Source organism: Heptranchias perlo, chromosome 14 (assembly GCF_035084215.1).
Source record: "Heptranchias perlo isolate sHepPer1 chromosome 14, sHepPer1.hap1, whole genome shotgun sequence".
NCBI classification, from domain to species: domain Eukaryota; kingdom Metazoa; phylum Chordata; class Chondrichthyes; order Hexanchiformes; family Hexanchidae; genus Heptranchias; species Heptranchias perlo.
In genome coordinates this window covers 26624177-26645759 of record NC_090338.1, presented here as the reverse complement: position 1 = coordinate 26645759, position 21583 = coordinate 26624177, and the positions used below count along the sequence as shown (strand labels likewise).

The window sequence follows — 21583 nt, the reverse complement described above, 5'->3', positions numbered from 1 at the left end:
GGGCTAAGTGCAGGCAACTGGGACTAGCTTAGTGGTATAAACTGGGCGACGTGGACATGTTGGGCCGAAGGGCCTGTTTCCATGTTGTAACTTCTATGATTCTATGATTCTATAACCCCCATCGTCTTTGGCCCCCACCACAAACTCCATACCCTCACTACTGATTCCATTCCCATCCCCAGACTGTCTCAGTTTGAAACCAACTGTTTTCAACCTTAGTTTTCTATTTGAGTTAGGGTCACTGAAGCAGGCGTTAAATTATTTGCATATGCAAATAAGGGTCCTTACGCCTTTTTGAGGCACCCACATCAAGATTGGTTTGTCCTGCGACAGCTGGCGCTGGCTGCACTCACTAAAACTAGACCTTGAGACCTACAAGGCAAGTTTTTCAAATTTATTTACCTGAATGTGGAGCCTGGAGGAGCAGGAGTACTCCTGGCCTTACATTTAATGAAAGCTCACCACCACTACCTTGACTAACTGAAACTAAAATTAGCCACAAAGCTGTTTGGTGTGGCAAGTGAAAATGTAAACTGGTACAATATGGGAGTAGTTTTCTGAGATTAGGGTTAATGTACATTGTTATTGCAGAGCAGAGGTAGATATCCCTCACATCTGATCCATGCTATACATAACATGTGAGTGCTCGATGCTTACTTAAGTGCAAAAAGTCGAACAATTTTCTATTTTGCGGCATTGATATCTCATCTCAATGGGTACAAATTTACTATTTTGTTGGCAAACCACATTTTGTTTGGGTCATTATATCATTGGTAAGTGCTGCAACAGTGTGTTTTGATTAAATTCATTTCTTGGGGTTTTGCTTGTAAGTGACCAAATTAAGGCTTGCCAAACATTTTTCATAAAGCTGAAGCCCTTTTAAGAATATAAGGAACTGAAGTTTGCTTCACATCCTGTCTTGGTAAAGACATTTCTGTGCCTTGCTTTCTTCATCAAAACTGAACATCCAATTCAGCGGCAGCAGGAAAGGAATCAGTTGGTTTGCTTTGAAGTCATTACACCCTAAAATAATCAAGATGTTCATCAGCAAAATCACAAGTATCTTGTACCTCAGTTACTTTGTTCTGAGACTCAAACTTGTTTGTGCAGAAGGTAAGTGCATATGGTACAGATCATACTAGTCAAAGTTAATTTTAGCCTGAATGTACCCTCATATCGGGCAGGGGACCTGCTTCACACACTGGGGCAGATTCTGACTTTGTGCGATTGTGTAAAAAGGATGATAGCGAGTCGGCAGCCCGTTTTACATCTCTCCCCATTTTTATTTCTGTTGACATCATTCCGTTTTACAAGCTGGTAACTGTATGTGAGAGAGGGAAGGACAGAGATAAGGACCAGAGCAGTGAAAGGGAGAAAGTGAATGAGAGCAAGAAAGAAAGATAGGCAATTAATGAGAGGGTAGGAGACATAGAATGAGGATAGAGAAAAGAGAAGGAAAGAGAGATTGAGAGATAGAAATGAAGAAAATAAGTGAAAAAGCGAATGGGAGAGAGACAGGCAAAGAGGGAATAAGAGAGACAGAGGAATGAGAGGAAATAGAGGAATGAAAAAGGAAGAGAGAGGAGGATTGTGAGAGGGAAAGGGATTAAGAAGGTACAATCCAGATTTCAAGTAAATAGTTGGAAACAAAGCATATCAAAACTCAGATCGACGGACTAGGTTTCAACAATTTTTGAGACGTGCAAAAACAACAGGGCAGTAATAGTAGGGGATTTCAACTACCCTAATATTAACTGGGATACAATCAGTGCAAAAGGTATAGAGAGCACAGAATTCTTAAATTGCATTCAGGAGAACTTTTTTAAACAGTACCTAGCAAGCCCAACAAGAGCGGGGGCAGTTCTGGGTTTAATTTTACGGAATGAAGCTGGGCAGGTGGAAGGAGTATCAGTGGGAGAACATTTTGCTGGTAGTGATCATAATTCAGTTAGATTTAGCGTAATTATGGAAAAGATCAGAGATAGAACAGGAGTAAAAGTTATAAATTGGGGAAAGGATAATTTTACTAAGCTGAGAAGTGATATAGCAAAAATGGACTGGAAACAGCTACTTAAAGGTAAATCAGTGTTGGAGCAGTGGGAGGCATTCAAGGGGGAGATTCAAGGGATTCAGAGTGAACATGTTGCCACAAAGAAAAAGGGTGGGACTGCCAAATCTAGAGCCCCCTGGTTGACAAGGAGCATAAAGGGTAAGATAAGGCAAAAAAGGGACGTTTATGTCAGACACCAAGAGCTCAATACTGCAGAAAGCCTAGAAGAGTATAGAAAGTGCAGGGGTGAAATTAAAAAGGAAATTAGGAAAGCAAAGAGAGGGCATGAAAAAATACGGGCAAGTAAAATTAAGGAAAACCCAAAAATGTTTTCTAAATACATAAAGAGCAAGAGGATAACTAAGGAAAGAGTAGGGCCTGTTGGAGACCAAAAAAGGTAACCTATGCATGGAGCCGGAAGATGTGGGTATGGTTCTTAATGAACACTTTGCATCTATCTTCACAGAAGAGGGGGGCAATGCAGAGATTGTAGTTAAGGAGGAGGAGTGTGAAATATTAGATGTGATAAACATAGTGAGAGAGGAAGGGGATTAGCATCTTTGAAAGTAGATAAATCGCCAGGCCTGGAAAAAATATATCCCAGGCTGTTAAGAGAAGCAAGGGAAGAAATAGCGGAGCTTCTGACCATCATTTTCCAATCCTCCTTGGCTACCAGCGTGGTGCTGGAGGATTGGAGGACTTTTAACGTTGTAACGTTGTTTAAAAAGGGAGAAGGAATTAGACGGAGTAATTATAGGCCAGTCAGTCTAACCTCGGTGGGTGGGCAAATTATTGGAATCAATTCTGAGGGATAGCATAAATTGTCATTTAGAAAGGCACGGGCTAATCAAGGACAGTCAGCATGGATTAGTTAGGGCAGGTCGTGTCTGACTAACTTGATTGAATTTTTTGAGGAGGCAACAAGGAAGGTCAATGAGGGTAATGCGTTTGATGTAGTGTACATGGATTTTAGCCATGCTTTTGACAAGGTCCCACATGGCAGACTGGTCAAAAAAGTAAAAGCCCATGGAATCCATGGGAAAGTGGCAAATTGGATCCAAAATTAGCTCAGTGGCTGGAAGCAAAGGGTAATGGTTGACGGGTGTTTTTGCGACTGGAAGGCTGTTTCCAATGATGTCCCACCGTGCTCAATACTAGGTCCCTTGCTTTTTGTGGTGTATATTAATGATTTGGACTTGAATGTGGGGGGCTTGATCAAGAAGTTTGCTTATGATGCAAAAATTGGCCGCCTAGTTGATAGTGAGGAGGAAAGCTGCAGACTGCTAGAAGATATCAATGGACTGGTCAGGTGGGCAGAAAAATGGCAAATGGAATTCAATCCAGAGAAGTGTGAGGTAATGCATTTGCTGAGGGCAAACAAGGCAAAGGAGTACACATTAAATGGGAGGATACTGAGGTGTAGAGGAACAAAGGAACCTTGGAGTGCATGTCCTCAGATCCCTGAAGGTAGCAGGACAGGTAGATAAGGTGGTTAAAAAAGCATACAGGATACTTTCCTTTATTAGCTGAGGCATAGAATATAAGATCAGGGGGATTATGATAGAACTGTATGAAACACTGGTTAGGCCACAGCTTGAGTACTGTGTACAGTTCTGGTCACCACATTACAGGAAAGATGTGATTGCACTAGAGAGGTTACAGAGGAAATTTACAAGGATGTTGCCAGGACTGGAGAATTTTAGCTATGAGAAAAGATTGGATAGGCTGAGCATATTTTCTTTGGAACAAAGGAAGCTGAGGGGAGATTTAATTGAGGTATATAAAATTATGATGGGACCAGATAGAGTGGATAGGGAGGACCTATTTCCCTTAGCAGAGGGGTCAGTGACCCGGGGGCATAAATTTTAAGTAATTGGTAGAAGGATTAGAGGGGCGCTGAGGAGATTTTTTTTCACCCAGAGAGTGGAGGGGGTCTGGAACTCACTGCCTAAAGGGTGGTAGAGGCAGAAACCCTCAACTCCTTTAAAAAGTACTTGGATGAGCAGTTGAAGTGCCGTAACCTACAAGGCTATGGACCAAGAGCTGGAAAGTGGAATTAAGTTGGTTAGTTCTTTTTCAGTTGGAACGGACACGTTGGGCCAAATATCCTCCTTCTGAGCCGTAGCTTTCTATGATTCTATGATTTTTATCATGGTAGTTACAAAAGGACAAACTAATACGCTATTTTAAAACTGATGCCTCAGTTAGTATACAATTTATTTTTCCAGTCCTTGAACTTGGGAAGGCTTGACCACCCCTGTACTTAAGGGTAAAATGATGGATCCTGCAACCAGAACAAAAAAAACACAGTTAGTATGAAATAGGGAATGGTAGCTGATATAAAATAAGCATTTAGTAGAGGCAATGTCCTAATTCTTAAATGCCACCAATGCAAAAAATGGCAACTGCAATGATTGCTTTATTAGAATTAAAACACCCAAATCTGATGTAGTCTGTTTGGATATATAGGGGGAATTTTCAAAGGGCACCTTTCCGTTTTACCTGGAAAAAATGAGCACTAGGATCCTGAAAATTAGCTCGCCCACCCATTTTGCACCGGAAGTGTACCCAACACCATGTTCGGTCGGACCTTCTTTTAGGCCTCCAGCATGCCTGCCTGAAATCAGTAGGCGCCTATTTAATCATGCAAATGAGGGACCTGAGCTTGTTTAAAGACCCAAATGTTCAAATACCAGCACAATTCGTGCTGGCAGCCCATCCATCATATTGAAGTGAGGCTCAAATCTGAAGATAGTTTGTGTCTCCTGCTAATGTCATCAGGCATATGACACGTCTGCCTTGCCCATTTCAATATAATGGGGGTGATTTTAAACCCCAAGAACGGGTGGGTTGGGGGCGGGTGGGAGTTGAAAATAGTTGTTTTTTGGGTCGCGACCACAAACCGGCTTTATTTCTGGTTTTAACGTTGGCGCATAAAAGTACAGGCTTCCCACTGGGAATGCAAAGTGCGAAAACTTTCCGGTTGCGACCCAAAAGAACAAGTATTTTCAACTCCCACCTGCCCCCAACCCACCTGTTCTTGGGGTTTAAAATCACCCCTAATATATCTCCCAGAGATAAGTCACACTTACTTTATAAATATTTAATCAATTGCTAACCATTTTAGCAGTTTTTGACAGAAATGATCCTTTGTGTGAAGTGCAAAATGCTGTGTGGTGATGTTTCATCAGTTTGAGCTTGGAAAATGAATTAGATAACAAGTTTTAGAAAAAAAACTCTGTTGGCAATTTTATATTATTTATGGGTGGAATTTATTTAAAATGAACATACAAAAGTAGCAAACTAAATTATAATATCATTTGTTCTTGTTGAGTCTGACGTTTGATAAGAACAAGAGTGTTATGTCAAGTAGTATTATCAGGGACTCTGATTTATCAACATTGTGGATGGCCTTGGGATCTGGGAAAGGTGCCCTGTATCTGACAGTACTGGAATGAGGTTTCAGTATGTAGCCCTAATTTGAGGCATGCTGGGGTCCGAGAACACTGGGAGGGAGCCCAGGTATTTAACAGAGCTGTGAAAGGTAGTCTAGGGGATTATGAATACTGGAAGAGCATCCTGGGATCTGGAACCATTGACGCAGCTTCTGGGATCTAGGATCATTGGGAGAGGAGTTTTGGGATCAGGGAGCACTGGAAGTTGGTCTAGGGGATTGTGAGACTGGGAGTGAAGAGCAATGTCCTAGGGAGGGCAGTTCTGGAGTCCAGGAGGACTGGAGAAGGGGTATTGGGAGCCAAAATCTAGAAGTACTGTGGGGGTTGCCAGGCACTAGTACTATGGGGGGAAGGATCTAGCTGCCTTGAGGAAGAGGGGACCCAATTCTTCCTGGCTCCTTTGGAAAATTAGGCACCCTCCATACCTTAGTACAGATGTACCTTAAGAAAGGGGTTAAGGAGAAGGATAGTGACAAAAAGAATTAGAAAAATAGAAGTGAAAAGGATGAGGAATAGTATGTAATGGTCAATGTTGCAATGTTTATATACAACTGAAAATGTAGAAAGTATTAGAAATATAGTTGGTGAAATAGAGGCAGAAATTAGAATAGAGGACATGATCATATAGCTTTGATGGAACTTGGCTTCAGCTGGTGCAAGATTGGGAATTAAATATTCCTGACTGTGAAATTCTTGGAAGAGATAAAGAAGGAAAAAGTAGAGGAGTGGTGGTCTTACAGATTAAGGATACAATTATAACTATACAAGGAAAGCTTTTATTGACAGTGGTGCTTGTCTGGGTTGAATTAAAAAAATAATAAGGATTTTATCATGTGGGGAGTACATTATAGACTACCAGATAGTGGGAAAGAAATTGATACGATTTATAGGTAATTAATAGGCCGACACGGCCGAAAGGCACAAAAGGAGGGAAGGATGGACAGAAGGCAGAGTTGGAGGATCAAAGAATGCTTGAGGGGATATAAGGCTGAAGGATGCTACAGAAGGAGGTTGAGGTTGCGGCTGTGGAGGAATTTGACATTTTTAAAATTTCAACACTTTGGTGGACAGGGAGCCAATGTAAACCTTTGGAAGCAGGGATGATCGGTGAGTAGGGCTTAATGCAGAGCAGGTTATGAGCAGCTACATTTTGGACAATTGGAATTGATAGAAAGTGGAGAATTTGGACGGTAGCCAGGAAGATATTGAAGAAATCGAGACTATGGCGGGGGTGGGGGGGGGGGGGGGGGGTGGTGGTAAGATTGGGCAAGGTTGGGCAGAGACGCATAATGTTACACATGTGGATGTAAGCAGCCTTGGTGATAGATAGGATGAGGGGTTTGAAACGCAACTTTAGATTGAACAGAATGCCAAGATTTTGCATGATTCAATTTAACCTAAGTGAGTACCAGGGAGGGAAATGGAGTCAGTGGCAAGGGAGCAAGATTTATCACACTTAGTTGGTTTCCCTAAAGTGTATCACCATATGAAACAAATGATTGTTTGAAAACAAAAAGGTATGTATATATATCGGCATGTTAAAATGAATGTCACATCCATGCATCTCAATGTTTATTATTGCCAAGTACTTTGAATTTAATAATAGCTACAAATTTAAAATCAGTATAACGCAGAGGTAATAAACACAAAACTAATTTTTCAAATTCACACATGAATAAGGTAAATGGCTACACCATCACTATTGAATAAGGTAATTGACTACACTACTGTTCTTTCAGTTTTAATCAGTTCTTCTCTCGAAGCTTTTGCTTGTTATACTTAACTGTCAGGTTTCCCTATAGTTTACTATGAATCTTGTTTTCCTTTCTCAGAAGAACTCACAATTCGTTATTTTCTGGTGGGAGATGGGAATATTGTCCTAGAACAACCCTTTCCTTTGAAACGGAATCAACCAATGACTGTTGTCTGGGAATGGATGTCGCATGATGGGCTACATAAGAATATTACACTGGTTGAAAAACAGTTAAAACGGTCTGGAGGAGGATGGAATGTTGAAAGATCTGATAATAAATTGATAACCCATGACAACTTCTCATTGATAATTAATGCTTCAAGATTTGAAAATGCTGGATACTTTACCTGCAGACTGATAAAACCTTATCATGGTATCCTTAAGCAGTATGAGGTGTTTGCTGTCAAAGGTATGTTGGGAGTTCGGAGTAAATGTTTCATAAAATAAGGTGACGTTCAGATTGTTTAAGGCTGCATTTATCCTGCACCTTTGGTCAGAGTCTGGTATCTATGTTTACCCCAATAATGTAATCTTCTTCTCCGCTACCTTCCCTTTATTCCTCCATCAACCCCAATTATGCAACATTACGCTTCTGCCAATGCGACTTTTCAGTCTGCCATTAAGAGGTGGGGAAGCATTGGCTGCTTGACTGAACCACTAAACTTCAGTTCCCTTCTTTGAGAACGGATTCCAAGTACCTCAGAAGTGTTAGCTAATTGGAATCAGTGAATCTTGAACATCAAAAAATAAAATCAGCTTTGGTTCTGTTCAAGTTTTGCAAATAGTCCTTAGTTTTAACCACTTGTTTTAGGTGAAAAAAAATCATTTGTAATAAATGCAAGAAACATTTCACTTCATTTTTTTCCAATTTTATTTCCAACTCTCTCCTTCCTTCTCTGCTGAAGGCAATTAATCCCATACTGGGCTATAGTTGAGTAGTAGTATGGTATAAGTATCAGTCACTCTCTGATATCTTGCTCAAGTGACCATTTGCCATGTGTGCCCTGACAGTAAATCACAATGCCGCCTGATTGTGTTTTTTATCAGGAATCCTTATACTTGCATTCCCAGTAGGTGTCACTGTATAGTCATCAGGAGGGGGGAATCTTGGCCAACTTTACCTTCCCTAATCCATTAGTACTACAATCAATTATAGAGCACCTGTAACTGGCTGGCTGAAATCAAGTAACTCAGCACACATCGAGTTCAAACTTTGGAATTGCCTGGTCCGTGTGGATCAGAGATGAAGACTTTATCTCGGAGCCAATGGGATGGTAAGTATCCTTATGTGATTACACACCATACTGCTGTTCTCATGAGGTGATGTCTTCAGCTATGAAGTTCTGATGGTAAATCTTTCAAATATATCCCGAATGGAGTCTGATGAGAAAATTTCTTCAGAACAATTTGTTCTTACAGCTATTTTGAAGTTTTAGAAAACTAATCTGACAGTAAAAGGGTTACTATCTTCTGAAAGCTAATTTTAACATATTGTCTCAGTACTTTATAAAACATGGAAAATATAAGTAAATATTTGCAGGAAGCTTTATTTTTAAAAATTTTAATTTTATTTTTTATTGCTCCTCTCCTGCAGATGATGACTCATGCTAGAGTACGGTTTCATAGGAACAAAGGAACAGGAGTAGGCCATTCAGCCCCTTGGGCCTGCTCCGCCATTTGATAAGATCATGGCTGATCTGTGATCTAACTCCATATACCCGCCTTTGGCCCATATCCCTTAATACCTTTGGTTGCCAAAAAGCTATCTATCTCAGATTTAAATTTAGCAATTGAGCTAATATCAATTGCCGTTTGCGGAAGAGAGTTCCAAACTTCTACCACCCTTTGTGTATAGAAATGTTTTCTAATCTCGCTCCTGAAAGGTCTGGCTCTAATTTTTAGACTGTGCCCCCTGCTCCTAGAATCCCCAACCAGCGGAAATAGTTTCTCTCTATCCACCCTATCTGTTCCCCTTAATATCTTATAAACTTCGATCAGATCACCCCTTAACCTTCTAAACTCCAGAGAATACAACCCCAATTTATGTAATCTCTCCTCGTAACTTAACCCTTGAAGTCCGGGTATCATTCTAGTAAACCTACGCTGCACTCCCTCCAAGGCCAATATGTCCTTCCGAAGGTGCGGTGCCTAGAACTGCTCACAGTACTCCAGGTGCGGTCTAACCAGGGTTTTGTATAACTGCAGCATAACTTCTGCCCGCTTGTACTCTAGTCCTCTAGATATAAAGGCCAGCATTCCATTAGCCTTATTGATTATTTTCTGCACCTGTTCATGACACTTCAATGATCTATGTACCTGAACCCCTAGGTCCCTTTGGACATCCACTGTTTTTAACTTTTTACCATTTAGAAAGTACCCTGTTCTATCCTTTTTTGATCCAAAGTGGATGACCTCACATTTGTCTACATTGAATTCCATTTGCCACAGTTTAGCCCATTCTCCTAATCTATCAATATTGCTTTGTAATTTTATGTTTTCATCTACACTAAAGATAGACTATATAAGACTGGACAGTATCTGTGGGCAGCCTATTTTGTCAGGGGAGCAGGGAATTCATAGCTCCATTCAATCTAATTTTTCTCCATCTTTCACATACAGATGCACTTTCCAGCACTGGATACCTAACTGTTTTTTTTCCCCTTCCTAGACGAGAGGCATTGAGACCAATTGCTGCTTCCCCGACCAGGGCTCTAGCTAACACAACACAGGCTAGGAATCAAACCTGGGAACTTCTAGCTCTATCTAGCTCAGCATAACACCACGTGGTGCATTTACCCACTGAGTCATTGGGGGAAGTTCTCTTCACAGGACAGATTTTCTGAGTCCATGCCTGTGGTGTGATAACTGGCCCAGCATAAGCATGGATTGGAAAATTGTGGGACGCATCAAGTACCTCACCTTACGTGTAAGGGCACCTACTAGATTTTAAGTGTAGATATTAGCAGTGATATTACAAAGCACTATTTAATTAGCCTTTCTTTTAACTATTCTGCTCCACAATTACTTCTTAAACAGATCATTTATTTATGTGGGACACCATAAAGCAAAGTGTGCAATAAGCAATTACAGACTTTCAGTACGTGAGACTCCCGGAGATGCTTTAGAATATGATATCGTGAGCGAAACTCACACTTTGATAAATGGGAAACAAGCCACAGAATTCTTACTTGATTTCTTTACTCATTGTGATTTGTCATTGCTGTGATTGATAAATATTTTAGAACAACAAGCAGTTGAGAATCTCAGCAATGTTTTGTGCTGCCAAAACCAGAAACTATCGACCGGTTGTGCTAACTTTCCACTGAAAGCTACCAATATACTGTGGATCAGACACAGTGATTATATATTCCTAGTTGTGAAAATAATCATGTGTTCTTGATTTTTATAGTTGTACCAAATACGTGGAATTCAGTCCCTCCAGGCGAGGATGTCTCATTCAGTTGTACCATTTCCAAACTCTCAGATGCAATGAGTCTTCAATGGCTGCGAGAGGTATCCCCGCAACAACACAAAAGAAATAACATTGATGAGCTTCAGATCAATAATACGCGGTATCTAATGATTCGAGGTGTTGCAGATGATGATGTAGGACAGTACAAATGTATAGTACAGAAAAAAAGTACAGTTGAATATTCCGTACTTAACAATCTAACTGTAAAGAAGCGTGAGTACAAATACATCACTTAGACAAAATATTGACTCAATTTTTTAATGTTATTTCTGTCCTTTCTTAATATCTATCTTCCATATTAACCCACACAACTCTTTTAAAGGTACATATCTAGAGTTCAGGTGTCATCTGACTATCCATCCATCTCTCTTTGGTGAACTGGTGCTCTACACGTCTCTTAGATGACCAAAGTAGGAACAGGAACTCATGAGTGAGAGGTTGTGGACATGAAGTGCACACTACCACTGCATGGCACAGTCTATGCCCCAATGCAGTACAATGGTGCTCCAATCAATGTCATTTGAAATAAAAATTGAACATTAATTGATTTGAAAAATCTCTGCAGTTTTAATATAGATACATTTAGTTTGGGAAAATGTTGACTATTATATAAGTGAAAATAGATGGAATTTACTGCAGAGATTATTGATTGGAAGCCATTATTTAACAACATAAAAGAAAACAAACTACTCTTGTTCCTTTTTTGATGGTTCCTTTATTTGATGTAAATCTCTCAATTTAAAAGGTCTAAAATCAATGACAAAGATTAAAGACTCTTACAACACCAGGTTATAGTCCAACAGTTTTATTTGAAAATCACAAGCTTTCGGAGTTTACCTCCTTCGTCAGGTGAGTGACACTCACTCACCTGACGAAGGAGGTAAACTCCGAAAGCTTGTGATTTTCAAATAAAACTGTTGGACTATAACCTGGTGTTGTAAGATTCCTTACATTTGTCCACCCCAGTCCGTCACCGGCATCTCCACATCAAAGATTAAAGACAGCAGAGGAATTGTAAAAATCACCTCTTGGAAAAGGATTTGTAAATAAATAAATCTATTTTCTGAAGAGCATCCCACCAGAAACACAGCACTTTCTACAGCATTGATTAGAATAGAAGCTCTTTAATTAATCAAGCGTATCACAAATATATCTGTAATTTTTAATTCTCATTTCTCTCTGTTCGGTGTCTGTAACTACCTGTTCAGTGACTCCCGATCAATAGTTGCCTTTGATGTCTACAAAATTGTTGATAGTTCTACAGATGAATGTAATACAATTCTTACTCATTATGATCTGTCTCTCTGATACAGATGTATATGAAAATTATATATTGTACAGGCCAAGTGTTGGCAACTATATGCTCAACCTGATTTGTAAAAGTGCATCATGCTATGAGGAAGCTGTATGGAATTGGACACCTCAAAGTTCTCCACAAGAAAATAAACAAATAGCATCTGCTGTTCAAGATGGAAATATTACTGTAAACATTCCAGACTTTGGGAATCGGATGAAGCCATCTGTGATTAATTTTGATGGGAAATACTTTCCTCTTCAAATTGAGCCAGTATTGTTTGAAGATGCTGGAGACTTTGCTTGTTATTTTGAGAAAACAAAACGGACAACTATTACACTAATAACTGTTAAAGGTAACAAATATCATTTACAAAAAAACTTACATTTTGTCATTACATGCCTGAGGAGGTGGAAAAAAAGTCAGTCTTTTTATCAAAGGCTTATTAGGAGCAGTGAAGCAAATTGGAACCCTAAATGACCTGTATTTAGTTATTCAATACCACAGCTTATATTAATGTAGCGCATTTCACATAACTAAGTATCTCAAGGTCATTTATAAAGGGCCAGTGGACATTGAACAGGAACTTGGAGAGAGGCTAAGGAAGGTGAAAGCCCAGTCAAAGAGAGAAGTTCTGTGGAGGCATTTACTTAAAATCAGACCAGTCCAAAATAGCTTGACTCCTCTGGCACTGCTCATGGGTAGCTAGGGGCCAGGAACATGGTTGTCATGTTTAGCTGCCAAGATGGAGCTGTCTGTGGCCTGACCTGTCATTTAAGGTCACTGTGGGTGAATAGGTTATAGAGGCACTTTCTGAAGTTAATTATAGGTTAATTAATGTTGCTGTTAGCAATTCCTCTAGATTGACAGCTGCTTGGCTGCTTCCTTTTGAGAGAGGCCAGGTCAAAAAATGCAGCAGGGAATGGTTTGAATTTCTTTCTCCTTTTGTATAATTTTTCTAAGACAGTTTTGTTGTGATTTAGTTGGTGCTTTGTACAAAATGTGATGAATGTGCCTTAAAACAGATAATATTATATATACATATATTAATGTGGCACTTTGAGGATGAACTGTTTTATAACTGGAACATTCCAACATGTAAAATAGAATCCATTTATTTGTCCCTTTAATAATGAAAGATGTAATTGCTGTGGATAGAAGTTTACAACACAGAAGGAGACCATTTGGCCCATCGTGTCTATTCTGATTCTTTGCTAGAGCATTCCAAAAAAAATCCCACTGCCCTTCATTCTCCCCATTGCCTTGATTCTTTCTCTGTTTCAAATATTTATCCACTTTTCTCTTAAAAGATGAAATAGTAATTCCCTGCTGCTCAGAGTCCTTTCCCGCACTATGCCAGTCATTCCAACTATGCCAGGCTCTCTCACTCTGCTCTAGATGCTGAATTTCTTATCTCCTTAACTTTTGGTGTTATCACGTAATTTGGTGGTAGGCATCTAAAAGGTAGCTGGTGATATTGTTGAGGTGTTGCATCCAATGACTCATCTAGGGTGTGCACCATAGCAGTCCCAGGCATGGTGGTGGAGAGCAGTCACATTATGAATGATTTTGGGCAGTCTTTGGAATATCAACAAACATATATTGTTTTTTGTGGTATATATTAATGATTTGGGCTTGAATGTGGAGGGCTTGATCAAGAAGTTTGCAAATGATACAAAAATTGGCCGTGTGGTTGATAGTGAGGAGGAAAGCTGTAGACTGCAGAAAGGTATCAATGGACTGGTCAGTTGGGCAGAAAAGTGGCAAATGGAATTCAATCCAAAGATATGTGAGATAAAGCATTTGGGGAGGTCATACAAGGCAAGGGAGTTCACAATAAATGGGAGTATACTGAGAGGTGTAGAGGAACAAAGGGACCTTGGAGTGCATGTCCACAGATCCTTGAAGGTAGCAGGTCAGGTAGATAAAGTGGTTAAAAAGGCATACGGGATACTTTCCTTTATTAGCCGAGGCTTAGAATATAAGAGCAGGGAGGTTATGCTAGAACTGTGTGAAACATTGGTTAGGCCCAATTTGAGTACTGCGTACAGTTCTGATCACTACATTACAGGAAAGATGTGATTGCACTAGAGAGGATACAAAGGAGATTTACAAGGATGTTGCCAGGGCTGGAGAATTTTAGCTATGAGTAAAGATTGGATAGGATGGGGTTGTTTTATTTGGAACAAAGGAGGCTCAGGGGAGATTTAATTGAGGTATATAAAATTATGACGGGACTAGATAGAGTGGATAGGGAGGACCTAGTTCCCTTAGCAGAGGGGTCAGTGACCAGGGGGCATACATTTAAAGTAATTGGTAGAAGGATTAGAGGGGAGCGGAAGATAATTTTTTTCATCCAGAGGGTGGTGGGAGTCTGGAACTCACTGCCTGAAAGGATGGTAGAGGCAGAAGTGCCCAACTCCTTTAAAAAGTACTTGGATGAGCAGTTGAAGTGCTGTAACCTACAAGGCTATGGACCACGTGCTGAAAAGTGGCATTAAGCTGGATATCTCTTTTTCGGCTGAATGTTCTCCTTCTGAGCTGTAACTTTCTATGATTCTATAGTTGAGATACTGGATGGGGTAAAAATTGATAAAGAGGAGGTACAGAAAGGCTGGCTGTACTTAAAGTAAATAAGTCACCAGGTCTGGATGTGATGCATCCTAGGTTGCTGAGGGAAGTAAGGGTGGAAATTGCGCGGGTACTGGCCATAATCTTGCAATCATCCTTTGATACAGGGGTGGTGCTAGAGGACTGGAGAATTGCAAATGTTACACCCTTGTTCAAAAAAGGGTGTAAGGATAAACCCAGCAACCACAGGCCAGTCAGTTTAACCTCGGTGGTGGGGAAATTTTAAGTAACAATAATCCGGGACAAAATTAACAGTCACTTGGACAAGTGTGGATTAATTAAGGAAAGCCAGCACAGATTTGTTAAAGGCAAATCGTCTTTAACTAACTTGATTGAGTTTTTTGATGAGGTAACAGAGAGGGTTGTTGAGGGCAATGCAGTTGATGTGGTGTATATGGACTTCCAAAAGGCATTTGATAAAGTGCCACATAATAGGCTATGGACCAAGTGCTGGAAAGTGGGATTAAGCAGGATACCTCTTTTTCGGCCGGCACGGACACGATGGGCAGAATGGCCTCCTTCTGTGCCATAACTTTCTATGATTCTATATCTGTTTTCTGGTTGTCTGATAAAAGAGAAAAATAAAACTATCACCAAAGAAAAAAAAAGTGACCAGGAGAGAGACCTGGTATTGTTATGTGCTGTGGAATTCATGCACCATCCTGGGTTATTTGATTTGCATTTTAAGGTTACAAACTGCTGAATTTTAGGACTTCCAAGTTCAGCATTCCACTTCCCACCTCCTGAGAAAAAAACTAACTTGTTACTGGGCATTTTTATTGAGGTCCGAGCTTCAATACTAATAGGCGACTAAGCAGCTGAGATTCAGCTAGTGTCTGATAAAGTTGTAAGAGCTTAGCTTAATATTATGAATGTAGAGTCAATCGCGCTACAGTACATGGAAGAAATATTATCTTTTTGCCTGTTTTTATCTAGTAAGTGCTGAGTCTCCCATGGCTCCAGTTGAAGAAGGCAATATCATCCTAACCTGCTCAGTCTCTGAAGTTTCAAAAGGAGTAAGGTTGCTTTGGCTGGGGAATGACAACAAAACGGTCATCAAACAGAAAAGACTGAGTGACCAGGAGAGGGAGTTGGCATTGTTTATTCAGAATGTCAGTGAAGAAGATCACTCTAGGATGTGTGTAGTATTTCAAGACAATCTTCCCAGGGCTCTCATATATTACCATCTGAAAGTCAAAGGTAATACTACATCTACATGATTTTTGAATATCATAATGATTGTATTGCACGTCAAAAGGAGAACATTTGCAATCTAACAATTTACCAAAGCAATTGCCAGAGGAAATACCAGAGGGATATTGCTGATTCCTCATTGTTAATTGCAGTTTAGTGTTAAATGCATGACAGCAATTGTAGTCTCCTCTAACTAGCCTAGTAGGATTGTTCACACATTGTATTCCGTGTGGACTGTAGTGTTTTAGAACATAAGAACATAAGAAATAGGAGCAGGAGTGGGCCATACGGCCCCTGGAGCCTACTCCACCATTCAGTAAGATCATGTCTGATCTTCGACCTCAACTCCACTTTCCTGCCCGATCCCCATATCCTTTGATTCCCCCAAAGTCCAAAAATCTATCGATCTTAGTCTTGAACATATTCAACGACTGAGCATCCACAACCCTCTGGGGTAGAGAATTCCAAAGATTCACAACCCTCTGAGTGAAGAAATTCCTCCTCATCTCAGTCTTAAATAGTCGACCCCTTATCCTGTGACTATGCCCCTAGTTCTAGATTCTCCAGCCATGGGAAACAACCTCTCAGCATCTGCTGTGTCAAGCCCCCTCAGAATCTTGTATGTTTCAATGAGATCACCTCTCATTCTTCTGAACTCCAGAGAATATAGAATTAATCTCTCCTCTTAGGACAACCCTCTCATCCCAGGAATCAACCTAGTGAACCTTCGTTGCACCGCCTCTCAGGCAAGTATATCCTTCCTTAGATAAGGAGACCAAAACTATTCACAGCGCTCCTGGTGAGGTCTCACCAAAGCCCTGTACAATTGTAGTAAGACTTCCTTACTCATGTAATCCAACCCCCTTGCAATAAAGGCCAACATGCCATTTGCCTTCCTAATTGTTTGCTGTACCTGCATGCAAATTTTTGGGTTTCTTGTATGAGGACAGCCAGATCTCTCTGAACACCAACATTTAATAGTTTCTCAACATTTAAAAAATATTCTGTTTTTCTATTCTTCCTACAAAAGTGAATAACTTCACATTTCCCCACATTATATCCATCTGCCACCTTCTTGCCCACTCACCTAACCTGTCCAGATCCCTTTGCAGACTCTTTGGGTATGATTTTAAAATGCCGGAGTGATGTTTGGGGTTGGTGGGGTGGGTCAATGGGGGCGCGGATAACCCGAAAAAAATATCTTATCGTTCCCCACGTGATTGCGACTTAATTGATGGCCCTTCACATTGTTTCCGGGTTTGCCGTCTGAAAGCTGCACAGTGGGCAGACTGCGCACCCGCATGACCTGCTGTCAGCTGGAGTGTCTGGATTTAAAGGGCCGTTGCACCAATGGCTTTTTCTGGAACAAAGAGCACTTCACCCTCACTCACTCACACGTCTGTACTTTCTCCCCTTCTAGGAGAAGAGAGCGCAAAATGCAGGGGAAAGGGTGAGGACTGGAGGTGGGGCAGAACAAATAGTGGTCCTCACAGAGGCAGAGGAGGAGGCCCTGCAGTTCTGCCGTACCCTCGAGGGCCTGTCCGACGGGGACGCCGAGACTGACACCCCACAAACGTCTGGTGACACAACTTTAACATTCATCACACACAACATGAATTGATGTTAATAATGATTGGCATGTTGAACACCTCAGTATGCTCATCTCAACATGACACATCTGTGATGATGCTTAATATTGCCTTCTGTTCTATTCCAGGCCCTTCAACGACCGCAGTGATGGGAGAGGACGATTCCTCAGAGGAGCTCCTGGCCTCTGAGGGCGCATCGTCACATCTTAGTGAGTCATCCACCAGTTCAGGTACTCACACCACGGTGGGTCCTAGTTAGTTGGGTTGGCACCTGGTGAGTCACCACACACAAGTGAGCACGAGCAGACACTGGTGGCAGGAGCAGCTGTGGAGAATTCCCGTTGATGGGTGCGCTTGTCTCTAGGTTCTGTTCAGCTGGACGCAGATGCTAAACCCTGGGGGCCATCCTTTAAAAGGAGAATGATTGAGGGACAGCAGCACATTTGAGGTACTGGAACAGGTGCCACGCACAATCTCCACAATAGCACAGAGGATGGAGGAATCCACCTCCTGCATTAGTGGAATGGTAGCACAGGTACGTGCGGGAATGTCTGCGATGGAGAGAAGGCTAGCCTCCATTGAGCTTCAAGCACGCCTCACAAATGAGTCCATTCAGGCCCTGACAACAGCCATTCAGACTCACGGTGAACAACATTCTGCCGCCTTACGCACGGCAACAGAAACTTTACAACTGGGCTTCCAAACCATCACACATGTTCTCCAAACTGTTGTCCAGCAGGATGGTAAGAGTGATGTGGGCCTGGCCCAGGAGAGAGATGATGGCGAAAGGGGACATGGAAGTGGAGACGCCACTCAAAACGCTCCCATGTCTCACCCTTTGCCCTCCCCCCACAACCAGTACCCACAATGCTGCCTCCTGTCCAGGTGGCCGAGTTTGCCTCTGCGCAGGTGCAAGTGGAGCAGTGTTTGACGGGGCACTCATGAGCTCTAAAACCCAGAGGGCGTAGGCCAAAAGCATTTCAACAGTAAGGGCATGAACGTGAGCAACCTGCCACTACCTCTGCTACAACCACAGGGGATGCACCATGTAGAATTAGTATTAAGAGAAAGGCTAAGGATTTGTGATCACAAAGGATATGCACAAGGGTGTCTGACAGACTGTCATGTTTTTCATTTATATTTGGTTTTTGTTAAATTCACATTAAATGTTAGCATTCTCACCACTACTGCCACATCTTGCCCATTCTTGACTGCCTTTTGTGATAGCTCCCTTTCATGTGCTTTCATGAATGGCGAAACTTGATGCCACCCAGTGGGTGCATTTACAGTGGGTGTATGTGTACTTGTGGGACTGTTTTGTGCAGGGGAGGGGGACGCTGGTGTTGGCGCTGTTCTTTCCAGGTGGTCTGAGCATTGGACTGTCCTCACTTTGCAGATGTCCTATGAGAATTGTTCAAATATTAGTGACTCCCTGGCCTCATGACCAGGTGAGCCGCTGGTCTGCCGATGGGTTCCTCGACTTCCTCCTCGTACTCCTTGTCCTCCTCCTCAATGTTGATGGCAGAATTGGATGCTGGATGAGGGCATGGGGCCTCATCAACCGGTAACCCTGCAGGACACAACAGACGACTATAATTCTACCCACTCTCTCTGGTGCATATTGAAGCGATCCCCCAGCAGAGGTAGTGGCGATGTGACTGTCATTGTATCGATGCTGTGCCTCGCTGATGGGGTTTCTCACAGGAGTCATGAGCCTTGTGTGTAGGGGGTATCCCTTGTCTCCGAGGAGCCATCCCTTAAGGCTGTTTAGTGTGTGGAAGAGGGCCGGGATGTTGGATTCCCTCAGAATGAATGAATCATGGCAGCTGCCAGGGAATCTGGCACACACGTGAAGAAATCTTTTCCGGTGGTCGCAAACGAGCTGCGCATTGATGGAGTGATATCTCTTTCTGTTGATGAATAGTCCAGGCTCGTGTGGAGGTGCTCGGATTGCTACATGTATGCAATCAATTACACCCTGTAGCCATGGGAAGCCAGCCACAGAGTGGAAACCCACTGCCCTCTCCGTCTGGTTGACGTTGCCCATGGGGAAGTTGACGTAGTGGGACGCCCTGCGAAACAACCCATCGGTGACCTGTCTTGTGCACTTGTGGGCAGAAGACTGAGAGACCCCAGTGATGTCACCGGTGACGCCCTGGAATGACCTGGAGGTGTAGATGTTGAGGGCAGTGATCACTTTAACTGCCACGGGCAGTGCGATGCCACCAGGCCCAGCCAGGAGCAGCTCTCCATGAAGGAGGCTGCAGATGTCTGCAACCACCTGGCGACTCACTCTGAGCTTTTGTAGGCACTGCTGCTCAGAAAGGTCCTGGAAGCTGAGCCTCGGTCTGTAGACCCTCTCACAAGGGTAGTGCCTCCTATGACGTTGGTCCCTCTGTTGTTCCCCTCTCTGCTCTTGTGCAGTTCCCTGTAGCGCACCTCTGTGTTGTGGAGCTCATGCCTGACGAGGATGGTGATGTTCCTCCTCCTCGGATGTACTGGTGAATCCAGCCATTGAGCCCCCTATCCTGATGTTGTCAATTTGAGGGGGTCCAAAAATTAGGTAAATATGTGTAAACAGAATAATTCTGAGAGAGAAACAAGAATTTTCAGTCTAAACACAAAGAACTTCCAACTAAAGTTTGTCTGAAAGAACTGAGTGCCCTGCTGCAATAACTCACCTTTTATCCCTATCTGTCAAACAGAGATTTAGATGGCCAAATGGCTGCCAGTTTCCCATAGCGTGCTTCACATAGCACAGGAAAGACATTGAGGCAGCATTGAAATCACTTCCTGCATGATTAACTACATTAATGAAGATTTCTCGTACTTTAAGTAGTTTAATTCCTGGTTTAAATATCATCCCGCTGGCTTTAATTGCTGGCGTGACTTCTGGGCTCGTGAACCACGTGCACATTCGGATGGGTCTGGGTTTTTCTGCGGGTTGGAGCCAGGATTCCTTCCTGCTCCGGAAATGTCCGGTTTTGTTTGCCACCACCCCCGCAACGCACCCGGACTTCAAAGTTAAAATCGTGCACTTTGTGTCCTTCTCACTTTCCCACCGAGCTTTGTATCATCAGCAAACTTGGATACATTACACTCGGTCTTCTCATCTAAGTCATTAATATAGATTGTAAATAACTGAGGCCCAAGCACTGATCCTTGCGGTACTCCACTAGTTACAGCCTGCCAATCTGAAAATGACCTGTTTATCCCTACTGTCTATTTTCTGTCCTTTATCCATGCTAATATAAGGCCACACTTGGAATACTGTGTACAGTTCTGGTCACCCTATTATAGAAAGGATATTATTAAACTAGAAAGAGTGCAGAAAAAGTTTACTAGGATGCTACCGGGACTTGATGGTTTGACTTATAGGGAGAGGTTGGATAGACTGAGACTTTTTTCCCTGGAGAGTAGGAGGTTTAGGGGTGATCTTATAGAAGTCTATAAAATAATGAGGGGCATAGATAAGGTAGATAGTCAAAACCTTTTCCCAAAGGTAGGGGAGTCTATAACGAGGGGGCATAGATTTAAGTTGAGAGGGGAGAGATACAAAAGGGTCCAGAGGGGCAATTTTTTCACTCAAAGGGTGGTGAGTGTCTGGAACGAGCTGCCAGAGGCAGTGGTGGAGGCGGGTACAATTTTGTCTTTTAAAAGGCATTTGGACAGTTACATGGGTAAGATGGGTATAGAGGGATATGGGCCAAGTGCAGGCAATTGGGACTAGCTTAGTGGTATAAACTGGGCGACATGGACATGTTGGGTTGAAGGGCCTGTTTCCATGTTGTAAACTTCTAGGATTCTATGATTCTATAATATATTACCCCAACCCCAACCCCATGAGCCCTAATCTTGTGTAACAACCTTTTATGTGGCACCTTATCGAATGCCTTTTGAAAATCCAAATATACTACATCCACTGGTTCCCTTTTATCTATCCTGCTAGTTACATCATCAAAAAACTATTAAAAATTTGTCAAACACGATTTCCCTTTCATAAAACCGCGTTGACTCTGCCTAATCATATTACGATTTTCTAAGTGCCCTGTTACTATGGGCCCTAAATGGGACCGTGTAGCGCCCGTTGTTTCGGCACTACAAGGCCTTTCTGACATCCTTGATGGCGTCTTGGATGCTAACGC

The 21583-nt window shown here is 42.1% G+C and overlaps 1 protein-coding gene across 4 annotated transcripts in view; it reads left to right on the top strand.

Annotated features, from left to right (window-relative positions):
• Positions 1-985: 985 nt before the first annotated feature.
• The window catches only part of LOC137332091 (carcinoembryonic antigen-related cell adhesion molecule 5-like), a 38055-nt gene continuing 17457 nt past the window's right edge, over positions 986-21583 (top strand). For 2 of the 4 annotated variants that reach the window (XM_067995808.1, XM_067995807.1), the window contains exons 1-5: positions 986-1113; positions 7338-7667; positions 10668-10943; positions 12044-12379; positions 15592-15855. In XM_067995808.1, coding sequence (XP_067851909.1) covers positions 1038-1113; positions 7338-7667; positions 10668-10943; positions 12044-12379; positions 15592-15855 — 1282 coding nt within the window. In that variant the 5' untranslated portion in view covers positions 986-1037. The other 2 variants (XM_067995809.1, XM_067995810.1) reach the window with 2 other exon arrangements.